At 37.3% G+C, this 25,116-nt stretch overlaps 1 protein-coding gene across 1 annotated transcript; it reads right to left on the bottom strand.

The window, feature by feature from the left end:
* Positions 1-153: 153 nt before the first annotated feature.
* Positions 154-3,304, bottom strand: LOC131165574 (receptor-like protein kinase THESEUS 1). The gene has a single exon (XM_058123497.1). It carries the CDS (start codon positions 2,876-2,878, stop codon positions 353-355), a length of 2,526 nt encoding a protein of 841 aa, XP_057979480.1. The 5' UTR covers positions 2,879-3,304; the 3' UTR covers positions 154-352.
* Positions 3,305-25,116: the final 21,812 nt, after the last annotated feature.

Here is a 25,116-nt window from a genome sequence, read left to right as displayed (position 1 = left end):
AGCTGTGCTTTACACACATACACACACAAACATGAGAAATTAAAGATTAATACATTTTTTCTTGCTGAATAAAGCTAAACATGCAGTGTCATCCTTCTTTCCGCGGGGGGGGTTTGCCAAGGGGGGTTCGATTTTAAGCAAGAATGACATATATCTTCAGAACTTTCACTTGCACTTAATCTGGAAGTAATGATGCTATTGCATGCAAGATCTCTTACAATTTAGCCCAGTGGCAGTGACAAGAAATAATTGACTGCCACTGTGATACAAACCCTTGTAACCCCTTCCTTTGTAATAGGATTAGCCAGGAAAGATACAACAAAACAAATGATCAACGTTTGCCTCTACAGAGCTATCTCCCTTTTGGATCCATCAACTGTGAAAACAACGAACTTGTTGCTGCATCAGATTCTTTGTTGCTAATGGTACCGGCATCATCACCATCAGCTGGTTCAATCTGGGGGCTCCAGTCTGGAATATCTGGAATATAATTTGCACTATTCTCATCAGCAACAGTTTGTATTGAAGTCTCTTGCAGCTGAAGAGCATACTCCAAATTCCAGAGAACATCTCCCATGGTTGGCCTTTCAACTCCTTGTTCAGCCAAACATTTCTCCGCTGTTTCACCAAATTTTCGAAGGGATTCAACATTAGCAGATCCCATAAGATGGGGATCCATTATCTGATCCAATCGGCCCCTTTTCTGCCAGCACATTGCCCATTCTGCTAAATTAACCTGTTCTCTTGGGAGAGCTGGATTTATAGCCGGTCGAGCACACAAAACCTCCATCAGTACTACTCCAAATGAATATACATCTGATTTCTCGGTGAGTTGCTGCCTGCGAAAGTACTCTGGATCAAGATAACCAAAACTTCCCTTCACAGCAGTACTCACATGAGTTTGCTCCAGAGTAGGGCCTGACTTAGACAATCCAAAATCTGCCACTTTGGCATTGAGATTTTCATCAAGCAGGATGTTGGTTGTTTTGACATCACGGTGGATGATACTCTCAGCTGCACCAGTGTGAAGGTAGTGCAATCCTTTTGCAGCTCCAATACAAATCTCAAGGCGTTGTTTCCAAGTGAGTGGGGGAAGATTTGAGTCGTACAAATGTTTTCGGAGAGGTCCACTGGCCATGAACTCATAAACAAGGATCATCTCATTAAGTTCCCCACAATAACCTATAAGAGAAACCAGATGCCTGTGCCGAAGCTTTGAGAGCATCTCAATTTCTGTCTTGAATTCAGTTAGCCCTTGCTGGGATCGTGGATTCCCACGTTTTACAGCGACCACAACCCCATTATCCAGCACTCCTCTGTAGACCTTACCAAATCCACCAACACCCAACACCAAGCTCTCATCAAAATTATTTGTTGCTTCACGAATCTCCAAGAAAGCTAGGATACGGCCTAATCCAAGTGATTGTGCTGTCGAAGCAAAACTACCAGTCGAAATCTTGGTTTCAGAAACTCCTATTTGAGTTGGAAGTGACAACCAAGCTGAAGGCTGATGCTTTGGCTTCTTTGAACGATGCAAACACAGGAAGAAAACAGCTAAGCAAATTAACAGAAGAGCAAAACTTCCTAAGCAGGACAAGATTGCTAGTGGCATCCATTTTTTAATCTTTAGGCTCTTGGGATAAATGGAAATGGCATGGAAATCACCATCTAGACTGTCACTAGGATTGCTTATTTTAATAATCTCCAAACCATTCAAGATTGCATTTGGTGGGAAATTCCTTAAAACAGAAGGGCCTATTTGGACCAGCATCTGGTTTGAACCCACTGAAGCATTAACTAAAAAATCAATGAAATAAGCAGCCGATAACTCCATTGTTTTGGTTGAGATATCAAAGGAGTTTAGAGCAGATTGGTTGTTGATGTACACATTGAAAATCAAACTATGAGGAGCTACACTGACAATGTCACAGAAGTGAAACCTTACAAGATAGGTGAAGTTTTGATCAACTTCAAAAAACCATGAAATGTTAAATTTCTGATCAGTGACATTCGCGTTTGCCATTTCTTGGGCAGTAGCATAAACCCACTTAGGAGCAGCTTCAGCTAGTACACCAGCAGAGTATTCAATTACACCCGGATTGGCAGAAACATTATGGGCTGCAGCAGGATTAGCCAGATATGGTTTATCTGGTTCCCATGTTCTCCATAATGTGTCATTTTTGGGAGTCAGAAGAGGACCTCCCATGTTAATTCTATAAGCCATCTCGAAAGCCACATTGGTAGGCATGTCAACTGCAGTACCCAGAGGAACAGGGATAACTTTGGAACCAAACAGACCATTAGGCACAGATACCACCTCTATTCCATTGATGAAGGCAACTGAACCATTCACCGGGGACAATGTTAACACCAAGTCCTTCAAACTCGAAGCCCCAACATCAATTATATATTCTTTAAGAAGACGAGAGCTTTTGCCAAATTTTGAATAAGAAAACTCATGAAGCAATCTAATTCCATCACTAACAACAGAAAAAACTGCATTTGTCAAATTATAATGAGGATTCTCAACAGGGTAAAAATGCAATCGCAGCCAATGGTGGCCAATCTCCTTAGTGCTAAACGTATAGTTGGAAGCTACTGTAAAAACCCTAGCTGAATTGTAAACGCCCAAGTCATTTGACTCATTCGATGAGTCCATGTCAGTCTCCAAAACCACAACGTGGGAAGTTGGAGAAAAGCCCACATCAGCATTACCATAATCGGGTTCAAAAACCCGGCCATCTTCAAGTTTTAGGGTTCTATTACCTCCACAATCAATAAAAAAGCCGTCTAGGGGACTAAAAGAACTGCAAACCATCGACTTAAAACAACAAACATAAACAAGGTATATTAAGAGCAACCCCTTTGTTCCAGCCATTCTTCGTTCAAACAGCCTCTATGTCAAACAAAATAACAAAAAGAACAAGCCACTTCTGGGTTACCCAAGGCTTCATTCTCACATTTCTTGACAATGATTCCTCCCAGCAGAATAAAACTCGAAAGAACAGACTGAGCAGGAGAAGTAATACCTGATTCTGCAACCCACTTCAAAGAAAGAGAAATGCGGAGAAAGAGGCAGGGGGTTTTGGCGATTGGTAGGGTTGCAAATGTAATGGCAGAGAAACCAGTAAACGGGAGGATGCGAATTATGAAGCTGAGAAGAGAGTGAGCATCAGAAAATGAGGAGTTGTGGGTGAGACACCACCACCTGACAATGATGATGCTGCACTGGTAGTACTACTACTTCTGCTTTACTGGATTTCTTTTTCCCTTTCTCTTTTTTCGGAAGGTTGTTTGCGACACTCTGTCTATGACTGATGGGTGGCATTTCTTCTTTTAACTTTTTTTGATTTTTTAATAAAGCTTCGGTAGTGTGAAAGTTGATTGTTACTGTTAATAATATATATATATATATATATATATTTATATATATATATTGTGGCTAAAAATGCGCGAAAGTGATTGAGGTTGTTGGAAGTTGGTCGAGGGAAATATTTTGAGGCAATTAAGGTATTGGTTTCCTTCCTAGTTCCCATCACAGTATATGTGTATATTTATACCAGATAATATGAGAAATGGGTTTTTTTGCCATTTTAATTTTATTATTTAATAAAATATTAAATAATACTTTGTTTGGAATAAGATTTCCCAAAGGCTTATGTAATCTCAAGTCCATTAAACAAATCTCAGAGGATGGACCTGTGATATTTCGAATTTGTATGCTAATTCGTGGCAGCCAAATCTTGCTTACCTACCCTCTGTTATTTTACCTCTGCCTCCATCAGCTCAAAAAAATTCTCTACTGTGAGCCCCCTTTTTGATGTCCTTTACCCCCTTCATTTATTTCTGTCTTATTTGGTAACTCTGATGTTTTTTCGAAAAGTATTTTTCTTTTTCTTGGCATTTTTTATTCTGTTAACCTGAATTTGTGGCATGAACGCTGAGTGTTTTTTTTTTTTTTTTAATGGAATTTCTTGGTCAAGCCATCTAGGACTCAGGGTTGTTCTATTGCTGCTTTGGATTTTTATTTTTTTTCCTTTTGCTTATTTCTGCTTCTATTTTGTGGAATTTGTGCCATGAAAGTTGCATATTATTGAAGATTTGTACACAATATTCATTTTTGTTAATGTATTGAATATGTTGGTATTTTAAGATTCAAATATTAGTGCTAATGTTTTCACAAAATCAAGAATCTTCAAGCTGTGGATCGGGACCAAGATCTGCGTGGTGGTGAACTCGCCGGAGATGATGAATGCCGCTGCTTCACCAACCCCGCATGCACCCAGCTAGTTCTTCTTCGTCTGGAATCTGTTCTCCGTCCTCTGCATGCGGTTGTGCTTGTGCAGGGAATCATTCATTTGCCTTGTTCTGGATGAGATTTTTTATTCGACGTGGCGAAGGCTCATGGCGGAGATGGATTTGCTACAGTAGCGACGGGGATTCGAGGAGGACTTGGCTAGGGCTCACAGCAGCGGCAACGACCCACACGTCGCCGGGGAAGTGTCAAATGTAAATCTGATTTTTCAAAAAAAAATTCCAAATTTCGCAGGTTTGTTTAAATCTTGCTACCCTAATTTGCGAGATTATTTAAGCTTTAAAATGAAAAATATTTTCTCTTATTCGATATGGCATTGCCGCTGTAAACAAATAACCCAAGGAAGGATATAAAGTGAAAATCTGAATTGACGAATGTCATTATGCCGGGTAAGGATAGTGTTTCTGCAGTCATTGGACCCGACCTTCTGTTTGCTTGCTTTTTTTAAAAAATTTTATTTCAAAGGTGGGATCCTCAATAGATTGATTCCTAGTTGACCAACCTGCTCAGTGCCAGGCAATCCCCAACAGACGCGACTGCAGAATTCACTTCTATATTTATTAAGGATAAGAGTATTATTGCAGTTCACCATAATCTTTATGATTATTGATTATTATATATAATTCTTTAATAGTTATGACTTGTGAGTAGCAGAGTGTCTCGTAATTTGATAGTAAAATTAAGTTTAGCTTAGCGGGATGATACTGCATTATGTTTGGCCGCTGAATTAGGTTTAGAATCTAGTGGTTCATCTCCTTCTAAATGAGAAGTTAAGGGATGAAGTTGTTACTAGTATTAGGTTTAGGGTTTAGGCTTAGAATTAGAATATATTTGAAGTGTACTGAGCTTTTGTCTCTATGGTCCCATGGATGGATATATTATAATGCATATAGGCATTAGTGGCCGAACCAAAACCCAAAAGTCAAAAGCCAATTATCGAATTTGGTCACGTACATTCCACGTGCCAAAGTCATCCCTCTTACCTTACCTTGTAGTGATTATACGCGATAAAGTCAATCCAATCCCATAATTCAAATTCAATTTGAAAAATCATAATTTAAAACTAATTAGCTATTTAATATTGATGGAGTAAATTTAAGTTTGATTAATTAAATTTAAGTTAGCAAATAAATTTTAATTTTGAATATTGATTTGAACTTGACTAGTTAAATATATTACTCCTTAAGTCCTTTAAATAGGAGTCTCAGACAAGTAACACGAACACACAAAATTTATATAGTGAGACACACAAAATTCATATTGCAGAGGGGTGTGAGAGATTCGGTATGAGAGTTATAGTGAGGAATTCACAAAATATTCAGATAATGAAGGTTCTCATACTGCAAATCACAAATCACAAGAGTATCATACAATCTAAGAAGACTTCAAAATTCAAGAGATTGATTAATGAAATTTGGAGTTTTCAAGAAAATCAGATCGTGGGATTTCAAATTACAGCTAAAATAAAAGAAAAGGGGCCTCAAAGTTGGTGGAGCTAGAAGACCAGAGGTAAGATTCAAATTCAATTGGGTTCTCTTAGTGTTTAATCTTAAAAGAAAAACTGAACGGGAGAAAAGGGAGAGGAAGAAGAAGAAAAAGATGAGAAGGAGGCTGTAAGAGAGAGAGAGAGAGAGAGAGAGAGAGAGAGAGAGAGAGAGAGAGATCAGTTCGAGAGGAAAGAGAAGGAGAAGAAAAAGAGGAAGAGAAGAAGAAGGAGAGAAGTGTTGGGAAAGTAACAAGACAATTAGCACAGCGGATAAATCTTTCCCAAAAATTAAATTCGTGACGATAAAAAATAACCAACCAACAATAATAATAAGTCATATACCACAATAGGAACACCACGATTTTTAATGTGGAAAACCCCTCTAATGTGAAGGGTAAAAATCATGGGGCCTATGAGACCCAATAAAATTTCCACTATAATAGAGGAAAAAATTACTACAATACAATCACCAAAAATGCTCATAAACTTAGAGTAAAAAGGATTCCTAAAAGAATCGCAATAAAATAAAAATGAGTAAAAAGAAGTCACTCGAATGCAGTTTCTGTTTGTGACAACCTGCTTAATTTCCACATTTTTTTTCTATATTACAAAATCACTACCCTCAACTAAGCATATCATAATCCACCTGGACCCGTGGGTACCAGGGATACATCAGAACACATAACGGAAGCTTAAGCAGCAGGAAACATGCAATCACAATATTATAAATATGAAAACATTCATCATATTATCATAAATACCAGAGTCACTATATCAACTATATTTCAGTATATACATCCCAAAAACAAGATCTAGGGACATTTCCTAAAAACTCCAACTGTCCCTACTAAAACTTACCCTTCAAAGAGGGTAGACAAACAACACTAGATCAGCAGGGCTTTTCCCGCTCTCCTATCTGAGGTTCCTAAAAAGTTTATAAAATTTTGGGGTGAGTCACCTTTTAGTAAGGGAAATAAATTAATACTAGTGTGTGGCAACATGATTATTTCATGTTATATATATACCATACAGAACATATTCAGTAATTGTTTTGTCAAATCTGGGAAAACATATATATCATCAAAACATGGCAGAATATACTGCATTTTCATAAACATATTTCATCTCATATAATAATAATACAAAAACATTCCTAGTAGGTTAGCTGGCTGGTGTCATGTATTACCCCCACATGACTGAGTTGTGTGGCCCGAAGGCGGGACCTGACAATGGTTGGCCGACCACTGTCAAGTTAAAAGTACAGTCTGTAAGTCTGATGGGTCTACCAGATCTGGTCCGTACACCAGGGGCGCTCACACACTTCTTAAAAAAATCACATCGACCATCTAATCTCACACCACTCCGTACAACGGCGTTAACACAAATATCATGATCACGAAGACCATGGACACATAGCAACGGTACCGTGCAAGTGCTAGCCTAGACCAAGCCAACTAGGTTCTAATATCATATAACATATACTGAAACTGTGATACATGGATATTTCATATCATGAATTATCAAATCAATCATATCATTTTGCATATATACGTATATCATGAAAATCATCGGCCCATACGCCAGTATTTCACATTTTATCATAGCTCGGCCCTTACGCTGGCAAATCATTTCCATAACTCGGCCCGTATGTTGGCAAACATATCTATAGCACAGCCCGTACGCTAGAAAATCATACACAAAGCTCGACCTGTACGCCGGAAAATCATACACATAGCTCGGATCGTATGCCAGCAAATTATACACATAGCTCGGCCTGTACGCCAGAAAATATATCAAAATCTCAGCCTATACGCCGATTTTCCATTATAAAAATCCGTATCATTAACACATTCCCAGAAAACAATATTTCATAACAATTTCTACTCATGCCATACTAACAGGTTTTTTGCATATTCAACATACCATCATTTTCAACAGTATTTTCCTAAATATAAATCATATATAAATAAATTTATTTTCCTGAAATCAAATGCTATAACAATATACATATTTTTCAAAAATACTAACTTAGTTTATCCCCTTACCTGATTCTTGAAAAGCCCCTAAGAAAATCTGCCCCACACCCATAGGGTTCCCAACTCAACACCCTGGAAATAACATTCTCCAGAACTAAAGTTCAGTATTTCTATGCATATAATAATTCCTACAACTTTCAAATAACAAAATACTGAGTAGAAAGCCTTACCCTGGATTTGGGATGGTTTCGAACTTAGCCCCACCCACGATCCGCTCCGGCAGATTTGCTGAGAACTTTCTCAGTAGCGTCGTGGTGGCTTCAAATCCTCGAACCGGTGAAAATCCAACCCGAAATCTTAGTGAGAAGGAGGAGAAACCGTATGAGGAGAGAGAGAGAGAGAGAGAGAGAGAGAGAGAGAGAGAGAGAGAGAGATTCGGTGCAGGAAAATGACTGAAAATTCTCGTTTAACCCTATTTATACTGTGGGTTTCGTCGACGAGCCATGTCACCTCGTAGATGAGTCTTATAGAAAGTTCGTCGACGAACTTCAACCCTCGTCGACGAATTTCAGGTTTCCACAAATTCTCTCTCGATATCTTCTCATCGACGGATCCTGTCCTCGTCGACGAGCTCCTCCTATACCCACATTGACGAGGAGCTGAAAAATTCCTCAGAATTATGTCATCCAAAATGCAATGTCGCGTTCGTCGACGATGTCAATTGCCTCATTCTGTTCCTATTTCCATTTCCTTTTCTTTTATTATTTAAATACCATTATACTTCAGATCGTTACATTGTCAATACTACAAAATCAGATCTTCCAAAGTTTTGAAACAGATCTCCATCGTCCAAATTGAAGGTCGACAAATCCTGAACGTGCTCTTCAATTTTCAGCAAAATAAAATGACCTTCCGATCGTCGAATTGATAAAGATGAGAGGTGTGGAGGAGACGACTGTTAAAGCAGCTTTTTTTTTTTTTTTTCCTACTGTGCATTGCAACTCCTTGTCGTCTCCTTTAATTTGCCCTAATGAGCTTTTTGGCATATGGGCTCCGCCCCTCCTTTTTTATTACTTATGTGGGACGGACCCAACAAACCTTCCCCTCCAGCCCATAATAGGAAGGAGATATTCATTAAGATTATCAAACAATTTTGATATCGGCTGCCTCGGTACACAACTCAAGCATCGCACGAGGCATCACCTTTTTCATCATATCAGCGGCATTCTTATTAGTGTGGATCTTCTCAAGTTTAAGCAAATTAGAATCCAAAACATATGGAATCCAATGATATCTCACATCAATATACTTTGATTTACCATGAAAGGTTGAATTTTTACTGAGATGAATAGCACTTTGGTTATCACAAAATAACACATACCTTTTTTGAGTGAATCCAAGTTCACGAACCAATTTCTTCATCCACAATAACTCTTTACATGCCTTAGTAGCTGCAATGAACTCAACTTCTATAGTGGAAAAAACAACACATTTCTGCAACTGAATTGCCAAGACACAGCTCCCCATGCAAAGGTAATCAAATAATCTGAAGTAAATTTCCTTGAGTCCGAATTTCCAGGCATGTCTGAATCTGTATAGCTAACCAAAATAGGTTTTCAGAACCAAAACATAGTTTCAAATCACTGTATCATGGAGATACCTCATAATCCATTTCACACCATTCCAATGTTGTCTACCTAGATTAGAGAGAAATCTACTAAATACACCAACTGCATGAGCTAAATCTGGCCTCATGCAAATCATGGCATACATTAAGCTACAAACTGTAGATGCATATGGAACACTTTCCATGTCTCTCTTTTCTTCAACATTAGAAAGAGAATGTTTACTACTTAACTTGAAATGTGTAGCAAGAGGAGTACTTACCACTTTGCCTTTCTCCATGTGAAACCATTGAAGTACCTTCTTAATATACTTTTCCTAAGATAACCATAACTTCTTAGCACTTATGTCACGTGAGATTCTCATGCCAAGAATCTATTTTGCTAGTCCCAAGTCTTTCATGGCAAAATACTTGCTCAACACGTGCTTTAACCTGTCAATTCTAGAAGCATTGTGACCAATAATGAACATGTCATCAACATAAAGCAACAAAATAATGAAATCATCATTAGAGAATTTTTGAAAAAATACACAATGGTCTGAAGTTGTCTTCCTATAGCCTTGTTGAACAATGACAGACTCGAACTTCTTATACCACTGTCTAGGAGCTTATTTCAGGCCATACAAGTTCTTCTTCAATCTGCAAACATATTTCTCCTTACCTTTCACCACAAAACCCTTAGGTTAGTTCATATAAATTTCTTCCTCGAGATCACCATGGAGGAAAGCAGTTTTCACATCCATCTACTCAACCTCCAAATCAAGATTAGCAGCAATGCCCAAAACAACACGGATTGACCAAATTTTTACTACCAGTGAGAAAATCTCCCAAAAATCAATCCCCTTTTTTTGACTGAAGCCTTTGACAACTACTCTAGCTTTGTACTGTGGGAGTGAAGAATTCTCTTCCTATTTTAATATATAGACCCATTTATTTTTCAAAGCTCTTTTACCTTTAGGTAATTTTACCAGCTCAAAAGTGTGATTTTCATGTAGAAATTTCATTTTGTCTTCCATTGCACTAAATCATTGTTGCTTCTGCTCACTTTCAATGGCTTCTTCATAACATTCTGATTGCCTCTCATCAGTTAGAAGAACATACTCATTTATAAGATATCTCGTGGAGGGTTGTCGGTCCTTGATAGACCTCCCGAGTGAAGCTGTAGGTGGTTCAATAGTCGAAGTGTCATGCCTCGAACCCGCCAATCACTTGTGTCTGATACCATAACCTCAATCACGCAACGGAAAAATAAACTAACATCATTTATAACATACCAGAGTTCTATATAAATATACCAATAAAAAGTATTCTCCAACATCCAGTTTTTACAAATATACATGTAATGCCCCGAACCCTTATACCCGATCTGGTGCATTAAACCTGATAAAAACTGATAATCCATAAATCAATACGCAACATAAAACATAAATATAATTTCTACAAATATAATATCAGAGTTTACTATTCCTATCCATAATCCAAATTAACTATTCACCACTTGTAATCACATATATACATGTCTCCAAAATATAATCTCCAAATACCTTTATTCTCAACCATTCATATCTCAGAAAACTTAAAACATAAAACATAAATTTATACATTTCAAAATTAGCATAAAAATACACCATTTTCTCTTTCTATTTTCCAAAAATGCTCTAAACCTCGAGCTCTCTAAGCTCAACCTCGAGGAAATCCTGACAAAAAATAAATTCATATTCGGGTGAGACACATCTCACTAAGGGAAGAAACAATATATTAAAACAGTGTGTGACCAACATGATTCTACATAATAACATAATATTTAACATTTGAAAATTGTTAACATAATTTCTGAAATCATTCTCTGATCCTAACCAAACACATGCAAAAGATTTAACCCACGAGATTCTTCAAGGATAGGGGTGATTACCCGCCTATATAAGTAATACACCTCTTCTCTGATACTTACACAACTCTAGGGTCGCTGCTAAAGCATACTAGGGCACTCACCTTACTCAGTAAGCCCTCAAGTATTAGATTGATCTCGTACTCACACAGTTCAAACAATGGTTTACCAGTGAAGGCCCCAAGGATAGGAAAATCTACCTGCCCATACAAGTAGGTTCCCTCTGCCCTAGTACGTTATGCAACCTACTGCTACATCTGATACTACTAGTGCACTCGCCTTTCTCAGTAAGCCCCCAAGCGAAAAGTATGCCCCACCCCAAATGTAACATGTTTTACTAGCATAAATACTTATAATACCATAATACATTATTTTGTTTGTCATTATTCTACATTTCTCAATTGTTTACGTTTTATCTTTTACTTTTCATTTTATTTCACTTTAAGTGACTCTTTCCTATTTTACATTGTTCACATTTCACATTTCATTTCCGTTTCATTCATTTCCATTTTCATTCCATTTCATTTCATACCCAACATCTTTCAACTGTTTTACCTAACATCTTTTAGCTATTTTACCCAATATTTTTCAGTTGTTTTACCCAGTATTTTTCAATTGTTTTACCCAACATCTTTCAGTTATTTTACCCAATATTTTTCAACTATCATACATTTACATGATTGCATTAACATATATAAGCAGCATGGTTTATATCATATTTCATTCTTAATGTTTTACTTACTTAACCTGCATCTCATGCATTTAATATATATTTGCACTGAACTTACATTTATTCATGCTATACAATTTAGTAATAAAATTCATACATATTCCTTGTAAAATAAGTTAACCTATATTTAGCATTTAAATACTGAAAATATAATTTTCGTTTCTTACATAATTATCCCAAAAATATTTCCCACTTTCATCAGTTTATTTTCGCATATGCGTATCTAATAAACAACTCTAAAATCGGAAAAACATAATTTAAATGGTTAGCATTTTAAACTCATATCGAAACATATACACGTATATATAACACAATTCATTTTCCATTAAATTCCTAAAAATTCTGGTTTAATATATATTTTTCTCCTTACCTGATTTCTTAAACTACGCCAAAAGAGACCTTGAAAAATACCTACGGCGCTCACTGGGACCATAAATCAAAAATCCTAATTCCATTAAATCAACCCTAAATAAAATACTATTTTAATATTTCCTAGGGCCATAAATTTCAAATAAATAGTTATATCCTCAAATATAACCAATTTACCTAATTTCTCAAATCTCACTCTCGCTTTGGAGTAGGGTTTAGAAAACCCCAATTAGAAATTTACTCACATCAAAATGACGACAATCACGACTAGGACCCCGTGGTGGTGCCTAATCGTCGATTTAACGACAAATTTAAAGAGAAATTAAGGATTTAGAGGAATATACATTTCCCTAGAAGTGGTGCCTACGCCGCTCCCACGACAAATCTGTTCCAGTAGAAATGTCAGTGGCGGAGTTAAGAATCCATCGGTACCTTCCATTTCTCGATTGGCCAAATATCCGCCGAAAAATTAGGAGAGAGAGAGAGAGAGAGAGAGAGAGAGAGAGAGAGAGAGAGAGAAGAACGGAGGAGAATGACGGACGCAGAAGAGAGGCTGAGAGAGCATGCTGATCTTCCTAAGGAAGATTTCTTCCTTAGGAAGTTTTTACTTCCTATATAAATAATATATATTATTATATTATTAAATCTTATATATATATATATATATATATATATATATATACATACTTTAACTTGTATAAACATATTATAATAAACTTATATATATCTTTATTCCAAAATTTTTTTAATATTCTTTTTTATTTATTTATTTATTTAATAATTAATTAATTACTCTTAACTCTTCTTTTTTATACTATTTATTTTTACTTGTTTATTTAATACATTAATTTAATAATGTTTAACTAATTAATTGATTAATAATTTTAATTTATTAATTTTTTTTTCGAGTTATTACATTCTTCCCTCCTTTAGAAAATCTCATCCTCAAAATTTCTTTACTAATCAATCATCCATAGTCTAATTAAATCATTATTATCTTAATCATAAACCTATACCTACGCCCTTAACATTATCTAACTCAGTCGGGATCAACGAGTACACTCATGCTGATCCACCTTGTAACAACCTGCTATTTAATTTGGGTTTTTTTTTTTTTTTTTACACTATAACATTTAAAATACTCTGATACACAATTGGATTAAACCTAATCATCAACCTAAGCAGTAAGAGCAAAAATCAAATAAACATAACCATACGTAGTTATATATAATACCAGAGTGCTAAAGTGTTTCCCAAAATATACATATATGTTTATTTTCCAGAATACCCTCAATTGGTTAGGGCTATACAGAAATACTCCCAAAAATACTCACACAACTGTCAAGGTAATACCGAGGCCCCTCTATCTGCGAGCCTGATTTGCTCACCTACCTAGATCACCTGAAAAATGTTAAAGTAATTGGGATGAGCCAACGCTTAGTAAGACGAAATATGCTATTACTAGTGTGTGGCAAATGAGTTACAATACTATGAAAATATGATGCTATATAATCATGTATAACTAGATCTATGGATAATATACAATTAACAGAAACCACCACCAATTCCATATTGCTTAACAAATCTGAAATTTTAGGTTACTAGTCAAAATACTTATAATGTATATAAGTATATTCTCTGTCTCTACAAATATGTATATACATAATAATAACTGAAAATGTAACGACCTGCTTAATTAACATGATTTTTTTTTCCCAATGTAATAATTAACATACTCTGATACCATAACATAATCCTAAGCAGTGAGAAGCATAATACAAATAAACATTTCCATACATAATGATATACCATACTATACAATACCAGAGTGCTATCATATTACCCAAAAGAATATATACATGAGTTACTAAATCCCCAAAATTTCCTCAACTAGTTAAGGCAAATACAAAAACCCTCCACTGTACTCACTTTGCTGTCAGGGCACTACAAATGCCCCTCTACCTGCGAGTCTGATCTGCTCGCCTACCTGGATCACCTAAAAAAATGTTGAATCAACTGGGATGAGCCAACGCTCAGTAAGGCGATATATGCTATTACTAGTGTGTGGCAAATGAGTCATCATATCATAAAAATCCATTTCCATATAATCATGTACATCTGGATCTATAAATACAGTATAAATCATGATATTCATTACCAATTTCATGTTATTTAATACATCTGTATTTAAGTTAATATTCAAAATACTTCTAACATACATAAGCAATTCCCTTGTCTCTGTAAGTCAAAATATACATAGTAATAACTGTAAACTTTCCCTTGTGGATATCTGTATGTCATGATTTAACCCCTCATGAAAGGGTTGTGCGGCCCGTAGGCGGGATTTACACTGGCTGGCTGACCAGGTAAATCACTATACTCCCTCGGTCGATCTACCCACCTCTACTCATATCTGATGGGAAGCCTATCCACATCAAGAGCACTATACGATCGACCTACAGCCTATTATCCGAATAGGCGGTTGCACTCTGTAAACTGTATACTGCATGTAGCTACGGTACCGTACTCTGTAAACTGTATGGTCCAACAGGGTCTGATACTATATACATATTCATATATACTCTTTCACTGTTTTCATCATGTTTTCAAAATTACCATAATGCTTTCTTTCTGTACTGTAAATACTGTAACTATAGCATCTCGATGCTGCCTCTGTATAACTGTCTATATATATACCCTGTAAATGCTCTGTCTGTATACTCTGTATGTTATGGTAATAGAAAACATGGCATGCTTTAAACTCTGTAAATCATAGTACTGGAATTACATAATCATAATACTATATCCGTAATTCGTATAATCATGGTAATAAAATCCGTAAAATCATGGTACTGTAATTCACATAATCATAGCACTGAAATACATAAAATCATGAAAACTACAGTTCATAAAACATACTCCCTTATTACATACATATACTCAAGCCACACCATATTGTAATACATAATTTTCGTAAATAAATACATTGTATAATATTTAGAAATTTCCTAGCATAGCATATATCCCTTACCTTATCTCTGAAAAGCCCTTACTGTACTCTAACCCGATACCTGCAGGGCCTCCTACAAAACACCCTGAAACCAATATTTGTCAGAACAAAACATCAGTATTTTTTTGCCTATATCATTTCCTATAATAACCACAAGGCCAAAAGAAGACTAAAAGACCCTGAATTTGGGATGATTTCCAACTCCGATTCCCTAACGATCCACTCCGGTAGATGTGTAGAGAACTTCGCCAATGGTAGCTTCGGATCGCTGATCCGGCGACTGGTGGGGTCGAAAATGAAGAGAGAAGGGGGAGAGAGTCGTAGGAGAGAGAGAGTGGCGAGAGAAAATGAGAAATATCTCAGTTTCCTGCCTTTTATAGGGCCAAGTTCGTCGATAAGCCCTTCACAAAATTCGTCGATGAGACCCTGTGTTCGTCGACGAAATTTAGAGCACCCCGAACCGTCTCTCGGTATTTTCTCGTCGACAAAGCCTTATGTTCGTCAACGAAATTCTCAAGACCTTCGTTGACGAGACCCTGTGTTCGTCGACGAAGTCTACGGCCTCCTTTTGTTTCTGTTTCTATTTTCTCTTCCTTTTTAATACTTAAAATGCTATTATTCTTCGGGTCACTACATAAAATTTCCCTGTGGATAACTGTGTGTCATGATTTAACCTCTCATGACAGGGTTGTGCGGCCCGTAGGAGGGATCTGCCCTGGCTGGTCGACCAGGGTAAACCACTATACTCCCTCGGTCTGATCTGCCATCCTCAACCCATATCTGATGGGGAGTTTGTCCACGTCAGGGCACTATATGATCGACCTACTACCACGTATTATTTGAATAGGTGGTTGCACTCTGTAAACTGTATATAGCTACGGTACCGTGCTCTGTAATTGTATGGTCCAACAAGGTCTGATACTATATAATATATTTTTATATACAACCAGTTGTTTTACCATGATTCTGTAATAACTGTATTAACCATGACACTATAATAACTATAATTGTATCATCTGTATTTCTAAACTGAACTGTAATCTGTAAGTCATGGTACTGAAAACTGTATAATCATGGTATTCTATAATTACTATAAAACATAACCACTGGCTGTATATTCTGTAAATCATATCCTGAAAATACTGTAAAACATGTTTCTTTATTATACTCATATTCTCAAGCCACACAGAAATTTTTAAACATATTATACATAAACGATAAATTGTATAAATTTCTATCGCGAATAATCATTTGATAAAAATGTATAGTTTATACTAAAACATAGTAAAATTGTCTAGCATAGCATATTTCCCTTACCTATTTCCTACTAAAAATCCCCTACTGTAATGGGTCCAACACCCGCAGAGTTCTCCACTCAACACCCGAAAAATCATAAATCTCAGAACAAAACATTACTATATCTATGTCTATTACATTTCATACAACTGCTAGAAACTCAAATTCCGAATAAAAGACCTTACCCTGCATTTGGGATGAATTCAAACTTCGTCCCATCGACGATCCGCTCCGGTAGACTTGAAGAGAACTCCGCCAGAAACGTCGTGGTGGCCTCAGATCGTCGATCCGGCGATTGACAAAGTCAGAATCGAAGAGAGAAGAGGGAGAGGTCATAAGAGAGAGAAAGAGAAGAGAGCGGCTGATTTTCTGTGATTAAAATGAGTTTAGGGCTATTTATACTGCGGGCTTCATCGACGAGCCACGTCAACTCGTCAACGAGTCCTTAAGTAATTTCGTCGACGAACCTTACCCTTCGTCGACGAAATTCAGAGTAGTCCAAATTCTTCTCTTAGTATTTTCTCATCGATGAGACCCTGTGGAAAATCTTTTGGGTTATTCCATCCAAAATGCAATGTCGTCGACGAAGTCAGCTGCCTCATTCTATTACTGTTTCCATTTCTCTCACTCGTTATTATTTAAATACTATTATTCTTCTGGTCACTATATTCTCCCCTCCTTATAAAATTTCGTCCTCGAAATTTACTATTCATATAATTCATCATCCCTTAAAGAAGAATGGTCTACTTATTTTATTACCTACCCTCACTTATGGCAGAGGAATACCGTGGTTACATGAGTAGTTCTGGGAGATTACAAGTATATATAAAAAAAATTCCCCCAAAACCAAAATACTAACTATCATATACACTACATTACAATTCCACTATGCTAAACAAAATAAAATTACTATTACTTTAATTATACATCACTGCTATGACCCACTAAACAAGTGGGGATATTTTTGTCTAATCTCGCTTTCAAGATTCCACGAAGTTTCTTCTATTGCGTGATTCCTCCACAAGACTTTTACCAACTATATCTTCTTATTGCGCAATTCATGTTCTTTCCTATCTAGGATCTGTACTGGAACTTCTTCATATGTTAAAGTCTCACTAACTTCCAGTTCCGCATGGCTGATGATATGGGAAGGATCCGTGACATATTTCCTTAGCATAGAAACATGAAATACATCATGAACTCGAAATAGAGATGGCGGTAAAGCTAGTCGATAAGCTACTGACCCAATCTTCTCAAGTATCTCAAATGGGCCATTAAATCTAGGGCACAACTTACCCTTCTTCCCAAACCTTAAGATCCCCTTCAGTGGAGTTATTATCAAAAATACATGATCACCCACTTCAAATTTCAGTTCTTGGCGGCGAGTATCCGCGTAGCTTTTCTACCGACTCTGCGTTGCACTGATCCTCTCTCAAATAAGTCAGACTTTATCACATGCTTGCTGAATTATCTCTGTACCCAAAACTCGCCTTTCACCTACTTCATCCCAGAAAAGAGGATATCGACATCTTATACCATATAATGCCTCATAGGGTGTCATGCCGATGCTAGTCTGATAACTGTTATTATAAGAAAATTCAACTAGCGAAAAAACTAAATCCAGCTACCTCCAAAGTCTAGCACACAGGCACGAAGCATATCTTCTAATACCTAAATTGTTCTCTCAGTCTGACCATCGATTTAAGGTGGAAACCAGTGCTGAATGCTAGCTGAGTCCCTAGTGCCTCCTGTAAACTCCTCCAGAACCGCAATGTAAAACGTGGATCACGGTCTAAGACTATGGATACTAGCACTCCATGGGGTCGAAAAATTTCCTATCTATAAATCTCTGCTAACTTGTTCATAGGGTAGCTAACCTTAATAGGCAGAAAGTGCGCTGTCTTCGTCAACCTATCAATTATTACCCAGATGGCATTCTGACCATGCAACACTGGCGGCAGCCCAGTAACAAAATCCATGGATACATGGTCTCACTTCCACTTGGGAATGAAAAGTGGCTGCATCTGACCAGCCGGTCTCTGGTGCTCAGCCTTAACTTGCTGGTACGTCAAACACTGCTGCACAAATTCAAAAATTTCCCTCTTCATGTCACTCTACCAGAAATACTCTCGCATATCCCTATGCATTTTCGTACTACTAAGATGAATAGTGTATAGAGATCTGTGTGCCTCTTCTAGAATCGTTCTTCTAATGCCGGCATCCACAGGCATACACAATCTAGTGTGAAATATGAGGGGCCCATCATCGGCAATACTGAATTCCTCTTCCTAACCATCATGTATTCTGGCAAGCACCTCCACTAACTCTGGATCATCTCTCTGAGCAGCTTTAACTCTTTCATACAGTACAGGTTGTATCACTAAACTGGCAATAACGACCTGAGGATCATCCTTCACTAATTCCACACCGAGCCTTTCCAAGTCCATCTGAATTAGGTGCTGAATTGCTACTGCTAACTGCGTTGTATCCTCTGACTTACGGGTCAAAGCATCAGCCACCACATTTGCTTTACTTGGGTGGTAACTGATGGTACAGTCGTAATCCTTAATGAGTTCCAATCATCTCCTCTACCACATGTTCAACTCTTTATGCGTAAAGAAATACTTTAGACTCTTATGATCAGAGAATATCTCACACCTCTTACCATATAAGTAATGTCTCCAGATCTTTAGTACATGTACAACCGCAGTCAATTCTAGATCATGAGTAGGGTAGTTCTTTTCATATTCTTTCAACTGCCTAGATGCATATGCTATCACCCTACCATGCTGTATTAGTACACAACTAAGCCCTTTCAAAGACGCGTCACTGTAAATCACATACCCATCACCTCCTGATGGAATCGTCAGAACTGGTGCAGTGACAAGCCGCTGCTACTCTGCTCGCACTCTTCATCCCACACAAATCTGACATTCTTCCTGGTTAAACGCGTGAAAGGTCCTGATAAAGCTGAAAACCCCTCGACGAATCGTCGGTAATGACGTACCAGTCCCAAGAAACTCTTGACTTCTTGCACATTCCTCAGCCTGGACCAATTTACTACCGCTTTAATCTTGTTGGGATCCACTGTTATACCGTCTCCTAAGATCACATGACCTAAAAATGCAACCTCTAAAGCTAGAACTCACACTTACTAAACTTGGCGTAAAGCTTTTCCTCCCTGAGTGTCTGCAGCACCTGCCTCAAATGCACCTCATGATCCTCAAAACTCCTCGAGTACACCAGTATATCATCAATAAAAACTACTGCAAACTGATTTAGATACTAGTGGAAAACTCTGTTCATCAAGTCCATGAACACGGCTAGGGCATTCGTCAGACCAAACGACATAACGAGGAACTCGTAGTGCCCATACCTAGTCCTGAAGGCTGTCTTCGCGACATCCTCTGCTTTTACTCTCACTTGATGATACCCGGATATGAGGTCGATCTTGGAACATACCCGTGTAACTTGGAGCTAATCAAAAAAATTGTCTACACAGGGTAGAGGATATTTATTCTTAATAATAACCTTGTTGATTTCTCTGTAATTGATACACATCCTCATAGACCCGTCTTTCTTCTTTACGAACAACACTGGAGCTCCCCACGACGATACAATGGGTCGTATAGACCCCTTGTTCAACAAGTCTTGCAATTGTTCCTTTAATTCTCCTAATTCAGCTGGAGCCATATGGTAGGGAACCTTAGAGATTGGCGCAGTCCCTGAAGGTAAATCTATAGAAAAATCCACCTCGCGCACAGGAGGCAACCCAGGTAACTCCTCTAGAAAAATATCTGAAAATTCTCGTACCACTGGGGTGCTATCAATCTTCAATTCATTTTCGGGTACTTCTTTCACAAACACTATAAACCCCTGACCTCCGTCCAGGAGTAATCTGCTTGTCTGTACGGCCGACACCAGCTGTGTTGGAGCACGTACTCGTGAACCAACGAATTTGAATTCCTGCGTACCAGGGGGTCTGAAAATTACCTCTTTCCGATGACAATCAATGCTGACGTGATTGGCAGCTAACTAGTCCATACCTAGTATTATATCAAACCCACACATATCAAATACAATCAATTCAACTGGTAACAATTTCCCCTGAATTTCTATCGGATAGCCCCTAAGTACCCTCTGACATCTGATCACTGACCCTGATGGTGTAGCTACTGACAGCGCTATATCTAATAACTGGGTCTCACTCTTAGATAATTAACATAGGATGCAGAAATTGAAAAATGAGTAGCACCCAAGTCAAAAAGAACATTAAATGGATGTGATAAAACAGTAAATGTACTTGTCACCACATCTGTAGCATCCTTTGCATCACCCGGCGTCAGAGTGTATACTTGCGCTAGGGCCACATTCCTCAGCTGGCCACCACGAGGTGCTTGGTATCCTCCCCGAGCTGTCTGATGTCCTCCCTAATAGGGCCTGGGAGCTGGGACCTGGTCTAGCTGACCTGGGCATTCACGTACCATGTGGCCGAGTCTCCCACAATGACAACATACACCTCTGCCTACCCGGCACTCCCCCAAATGATGTCTCCCGCAAATCTGACACGCCGGGTAAGTCGGTGTACCTTGATTCCCACAAGGTCCTGTCATCTACCTCTGATCTCCTCTATTGCGACTTCCTTTCCATGGACCCCTACTAAAGCCAGCCTGAAAATTCTGAGGTGCCGGCCTTTTCCTCTGAATCTGAGCTGCTAAACCACTCTGAATACCACTCTCAATGATCGCAACTCTATCTACAACCTCTGTGAATGTCTGAGCCCTGAAACCAATCACCTGCTCAAACAAGTTCTTCCTCAGTCCCTCTTCAAACTTCCTTGCCTTTTTCTCTTCATCAGGTGCTAGATGCGGAGCAAAACGCGACAACTCAATAAACCGAGCCACGTACTAGGATACAGTCATCTGCCCCTGTACCAAATGCATAAACTCTGCTGCTTTCGCACTCCGAACGATAGCAGGGAAATACCGCTCGAAGAACAGCTCCTTGAATCGGTCCCACGTCACTGGAACTGGAACCGGAACCGGTCTCTACTCCTCTGTCAAACGCTGATCTCCACCAGCGCTTCGCCTCCCCTGTCAATTGGAACGCTGCAAACACCACCTTTTGCTCATCTGTGCAAGGAAGCACAGCCAACATCTCTTCAATGTCCTGGACCCAATTTTCAATTACGATCGGGTCATCTCCTCCAACAAAGGATGGGGGTTTCATCCGTGTAAACTGTTCGATCGAACAGCCACGCTCCCCAGAGCTTTTGGCCATCTCAGTCATCACCTGCTGAGTGACGCTACGCAGTACAGCATCTGTATCTCCTCCATTTGTACTTACAGATGCATTAATAAAAAAATTTATTATTTTTTTTATTTTTTTTCCAGGTTATTACATTCTTCCCTTTTTTAGAAAATTTCGTCCTCAAAAATTTTTTACTATTCAATCATCCATAGTCAAATTAAATCATTATTATCTTAATCATAAACCTATACCTGCGCCCTTCACATTATCTGGCTCAGTCAGGGTCAATGAGTACACTCGTGCTGATCCACCTCTACCTAGAGGTACTTGCTGGTTTCCCTCGATACCATAACCTCTGAAATCAACTAACCAACATCATACCACACATTTCCATATACTCCAATTTAAATATCAAACACCCAACTTGACCACAAACTGTTAAACCACAACACCTAAATTATTCTCCTTCAAAAAAATTTCTCCTTAAATCAACCAACCTAATCTTTGAGTTCAAATTCCAAGTTCTTATTTCTCTACTCGAAAACATCACCATCGATGGATTTACCATGTTTTTCTAAAGTTAGCTATTTCTTCAGAAAAACACAAAAGACCATCAAGGGATTTTTGCCCCCAAGCTTACGAAACACAATTCAGAATTTCTAACAATATTTTAATCTACCCATTCCTATCCTTATCGCAACTCAATCCTATACTCTGGTATAAATCATCCCTAACCTAATACTCTAATATTTCTCATATTCAGGCAATGTGAAATTAATCACACTTCTGGCTGGACATTACTCTGATACCATCTGTAACGCCCCGAACCCTTAAACCTGGTCTGATGCGTTAAACCTGATAATCCATAAATCAATACGCAACGAAAAACATAAATATAATTTCCACAAATATAATACTAGAGTTTACTATTCCTATCTATAATCCAAATTAACTATTCACCACCTGTAATCACATATATACATGTCTCCAAAACATAATCCTCAAATTCCAGTATTCTCAACCATTCATATCTCAGAAAACTTAAAACATAAAACATAAATTTATACATCTCAAAATTAATATAAAAATATATATCCTTTTCTCTTTCTATTTCACAAAAATGCTATAAAACCTCGAACTCTTTAAACTCGATCTCGAAGAAATTCTGAAAAAAAAAAAAAATTCATATTCAGGTGAGATACATCTCAGTAAGGAAAAAAAATAAAATATTAAAACAGTGTGTGGTCAACATGAGTCTATATAATAACATAATATTTAACATTTAAAAATCGTTAACATAAAGTCTGAAATTATTCTCTAATCCTAACCAAACACATGCAAAAAATTTTACCCACGAGATTACCCAAGGATAGGGGTGATTACTCGCCTATACAAGTAGCACCCCTCTGCTCTGATACTTAGGCAACCCTAGGGCCACTGCTGAAGCATATCAGGGCACTCACCTTACTCAGTAAGCCCTCAAGTATTAGATTGATCTCATATTCACACAGTTCAAACAAAGGTTTACCAACGAAGGCCCCAAGGATAGGGAAATTTACCCGCTCAAATAAGTAGGTTTCCTCTACCCTAATACATTATGCAGCCTAATGCTACATCTGATATTGCTAGCACACTCGCTTTTCTTAGTAAACCCTCGGGCGAAAAGTATGTCCCGCCCCAAACGTAACATAGTCTACTAGTATAAATGCTGATAATACCATAATACATTATTTTGTTTGTCATTATTCTACATTTCTTAACTGTTCACGTTTTCATCTTTTACTTTTCATTTCATTTCACTTTAAGTGGCTCTCTCTTATTTTACATTGTTCACATTTCACATTTCATTTCCGTTTCATTCATTTTCGTTTTCATTCCATTTCATTTCATACCCAACATCTTTCAACTATTTTACCCAACATCTTTTAGTTGTTTTACCCAGCATTTTTAAGCTGTTTTACCCAACATCTTTCAATTGTTTTACCCAACATCTTTCAACTGTTTTATCCAACATTTTTCAGTTGTCATACATTTACATTGTTGCATTAACATACACAAGCAGCATGATTTATATCATATTTCATTCTTAATGTTTTACTTAACCTGCATCTCATACATTTAACATATATTTGCACAGAACTTACACTTATTCATTCCATACAATTTAATAATAAAATTCATACATATTCCTAGTAAAATAAGTCAACCTACATTTAACATTTAAATACTGAAAATATAATTTCCATTTCTTACATAATTATCCCAAAAATATTTCTCACTTTCATTAGTTCATTTTCGCATATATGTATATAATAAATAGTCTTAAATTCAAAAAAATATAATTTAAATGGTTGACATTTTAAACTTATACCGAAACATATAACATATACACGTATATATAACACAATTCATTTTTCATTAAATTCATAAAAATTCTGATTTAATATATATTTTTCTTTTTACCTGATTTCTTGAATTACACCAATAGAGACCTTAAAAAATACCTACGGCGCTCACCCAGACCCTGAATCAAAAATTTTAATTCCATTAAATCAACCCTAAATAAAATACTATTTTAATATTTCCTAGGGCCATAAATTTCAAATAAATAGTTATACTCCAAATATAACTAATTTATCTAATTTCTCAAATCTCACTTTCGCTATGGAGTGGGGGTTAGAAAATCTCAATTAGAAATTTACTCACGTCAAAATGACGACAATCACTACTAGGACCCCGTGGGGGTGCTTGATCATCGATTTAACGACAAATTTAAGGAAAAATTAAGGATTTAGAGGAAATATACCTTTCTCTAGGAGTGGTGCCTACGCCGCTCTCACGACAAATCTGTTCTAGTAAAAATGTCGGTGGAAGAACTAAGAATCCAACGGTACCTTCCGTTTCCTGATTGGCCGAATATCCGCCGAGAAATTAAGAGAGAGAGAGAGAGAAGAATGGAGGAGAGTGGTGGACGCAGAAGAGAGACTGAGAGAGCACGCTAATATTCCTAAGGAAGATTTCTTCCTCAGGAAGTTTTTACTTCCTATATAAATAATATATATTATTATTATTAAATCTTATATATATATACACTTTAACTTATATAAACAGATTATAATAAACTTATATATATATATATATATATATATATATATATTTATTCCAATTTTTT

The sequence above is a fragment of the Malania oleifera genome, chromosome 10 (assembly GCF_029873635.1).
Source record: "Malania oleifera isolate guangnan ecotype guangnan chromosome 10, ASM2987363v1, whole genome shotgun sequence".
Lineage (NCBI taxonomy): Eukaryota > Viridiplantae > Streptophyta > Magnoliopsida > Santalales > Ximeniaceae > Malania > Malania oleifera.
The sequence above is the reverse complement of the archived record's forward strand: the minus strand, read 5'-3'. Positions and strand labels throughout refer to the sequence as shown.

What these genes read in the sequence shown, in the direction of transcription:
- LOC131165574 (XM_058123497.1), bottom strand. Translation starts at nt 2,878, where the DNA reads ATGGCTGGAACAAAGGGGTTGCTCTTAATATACCTTGTTTATGTTTGT.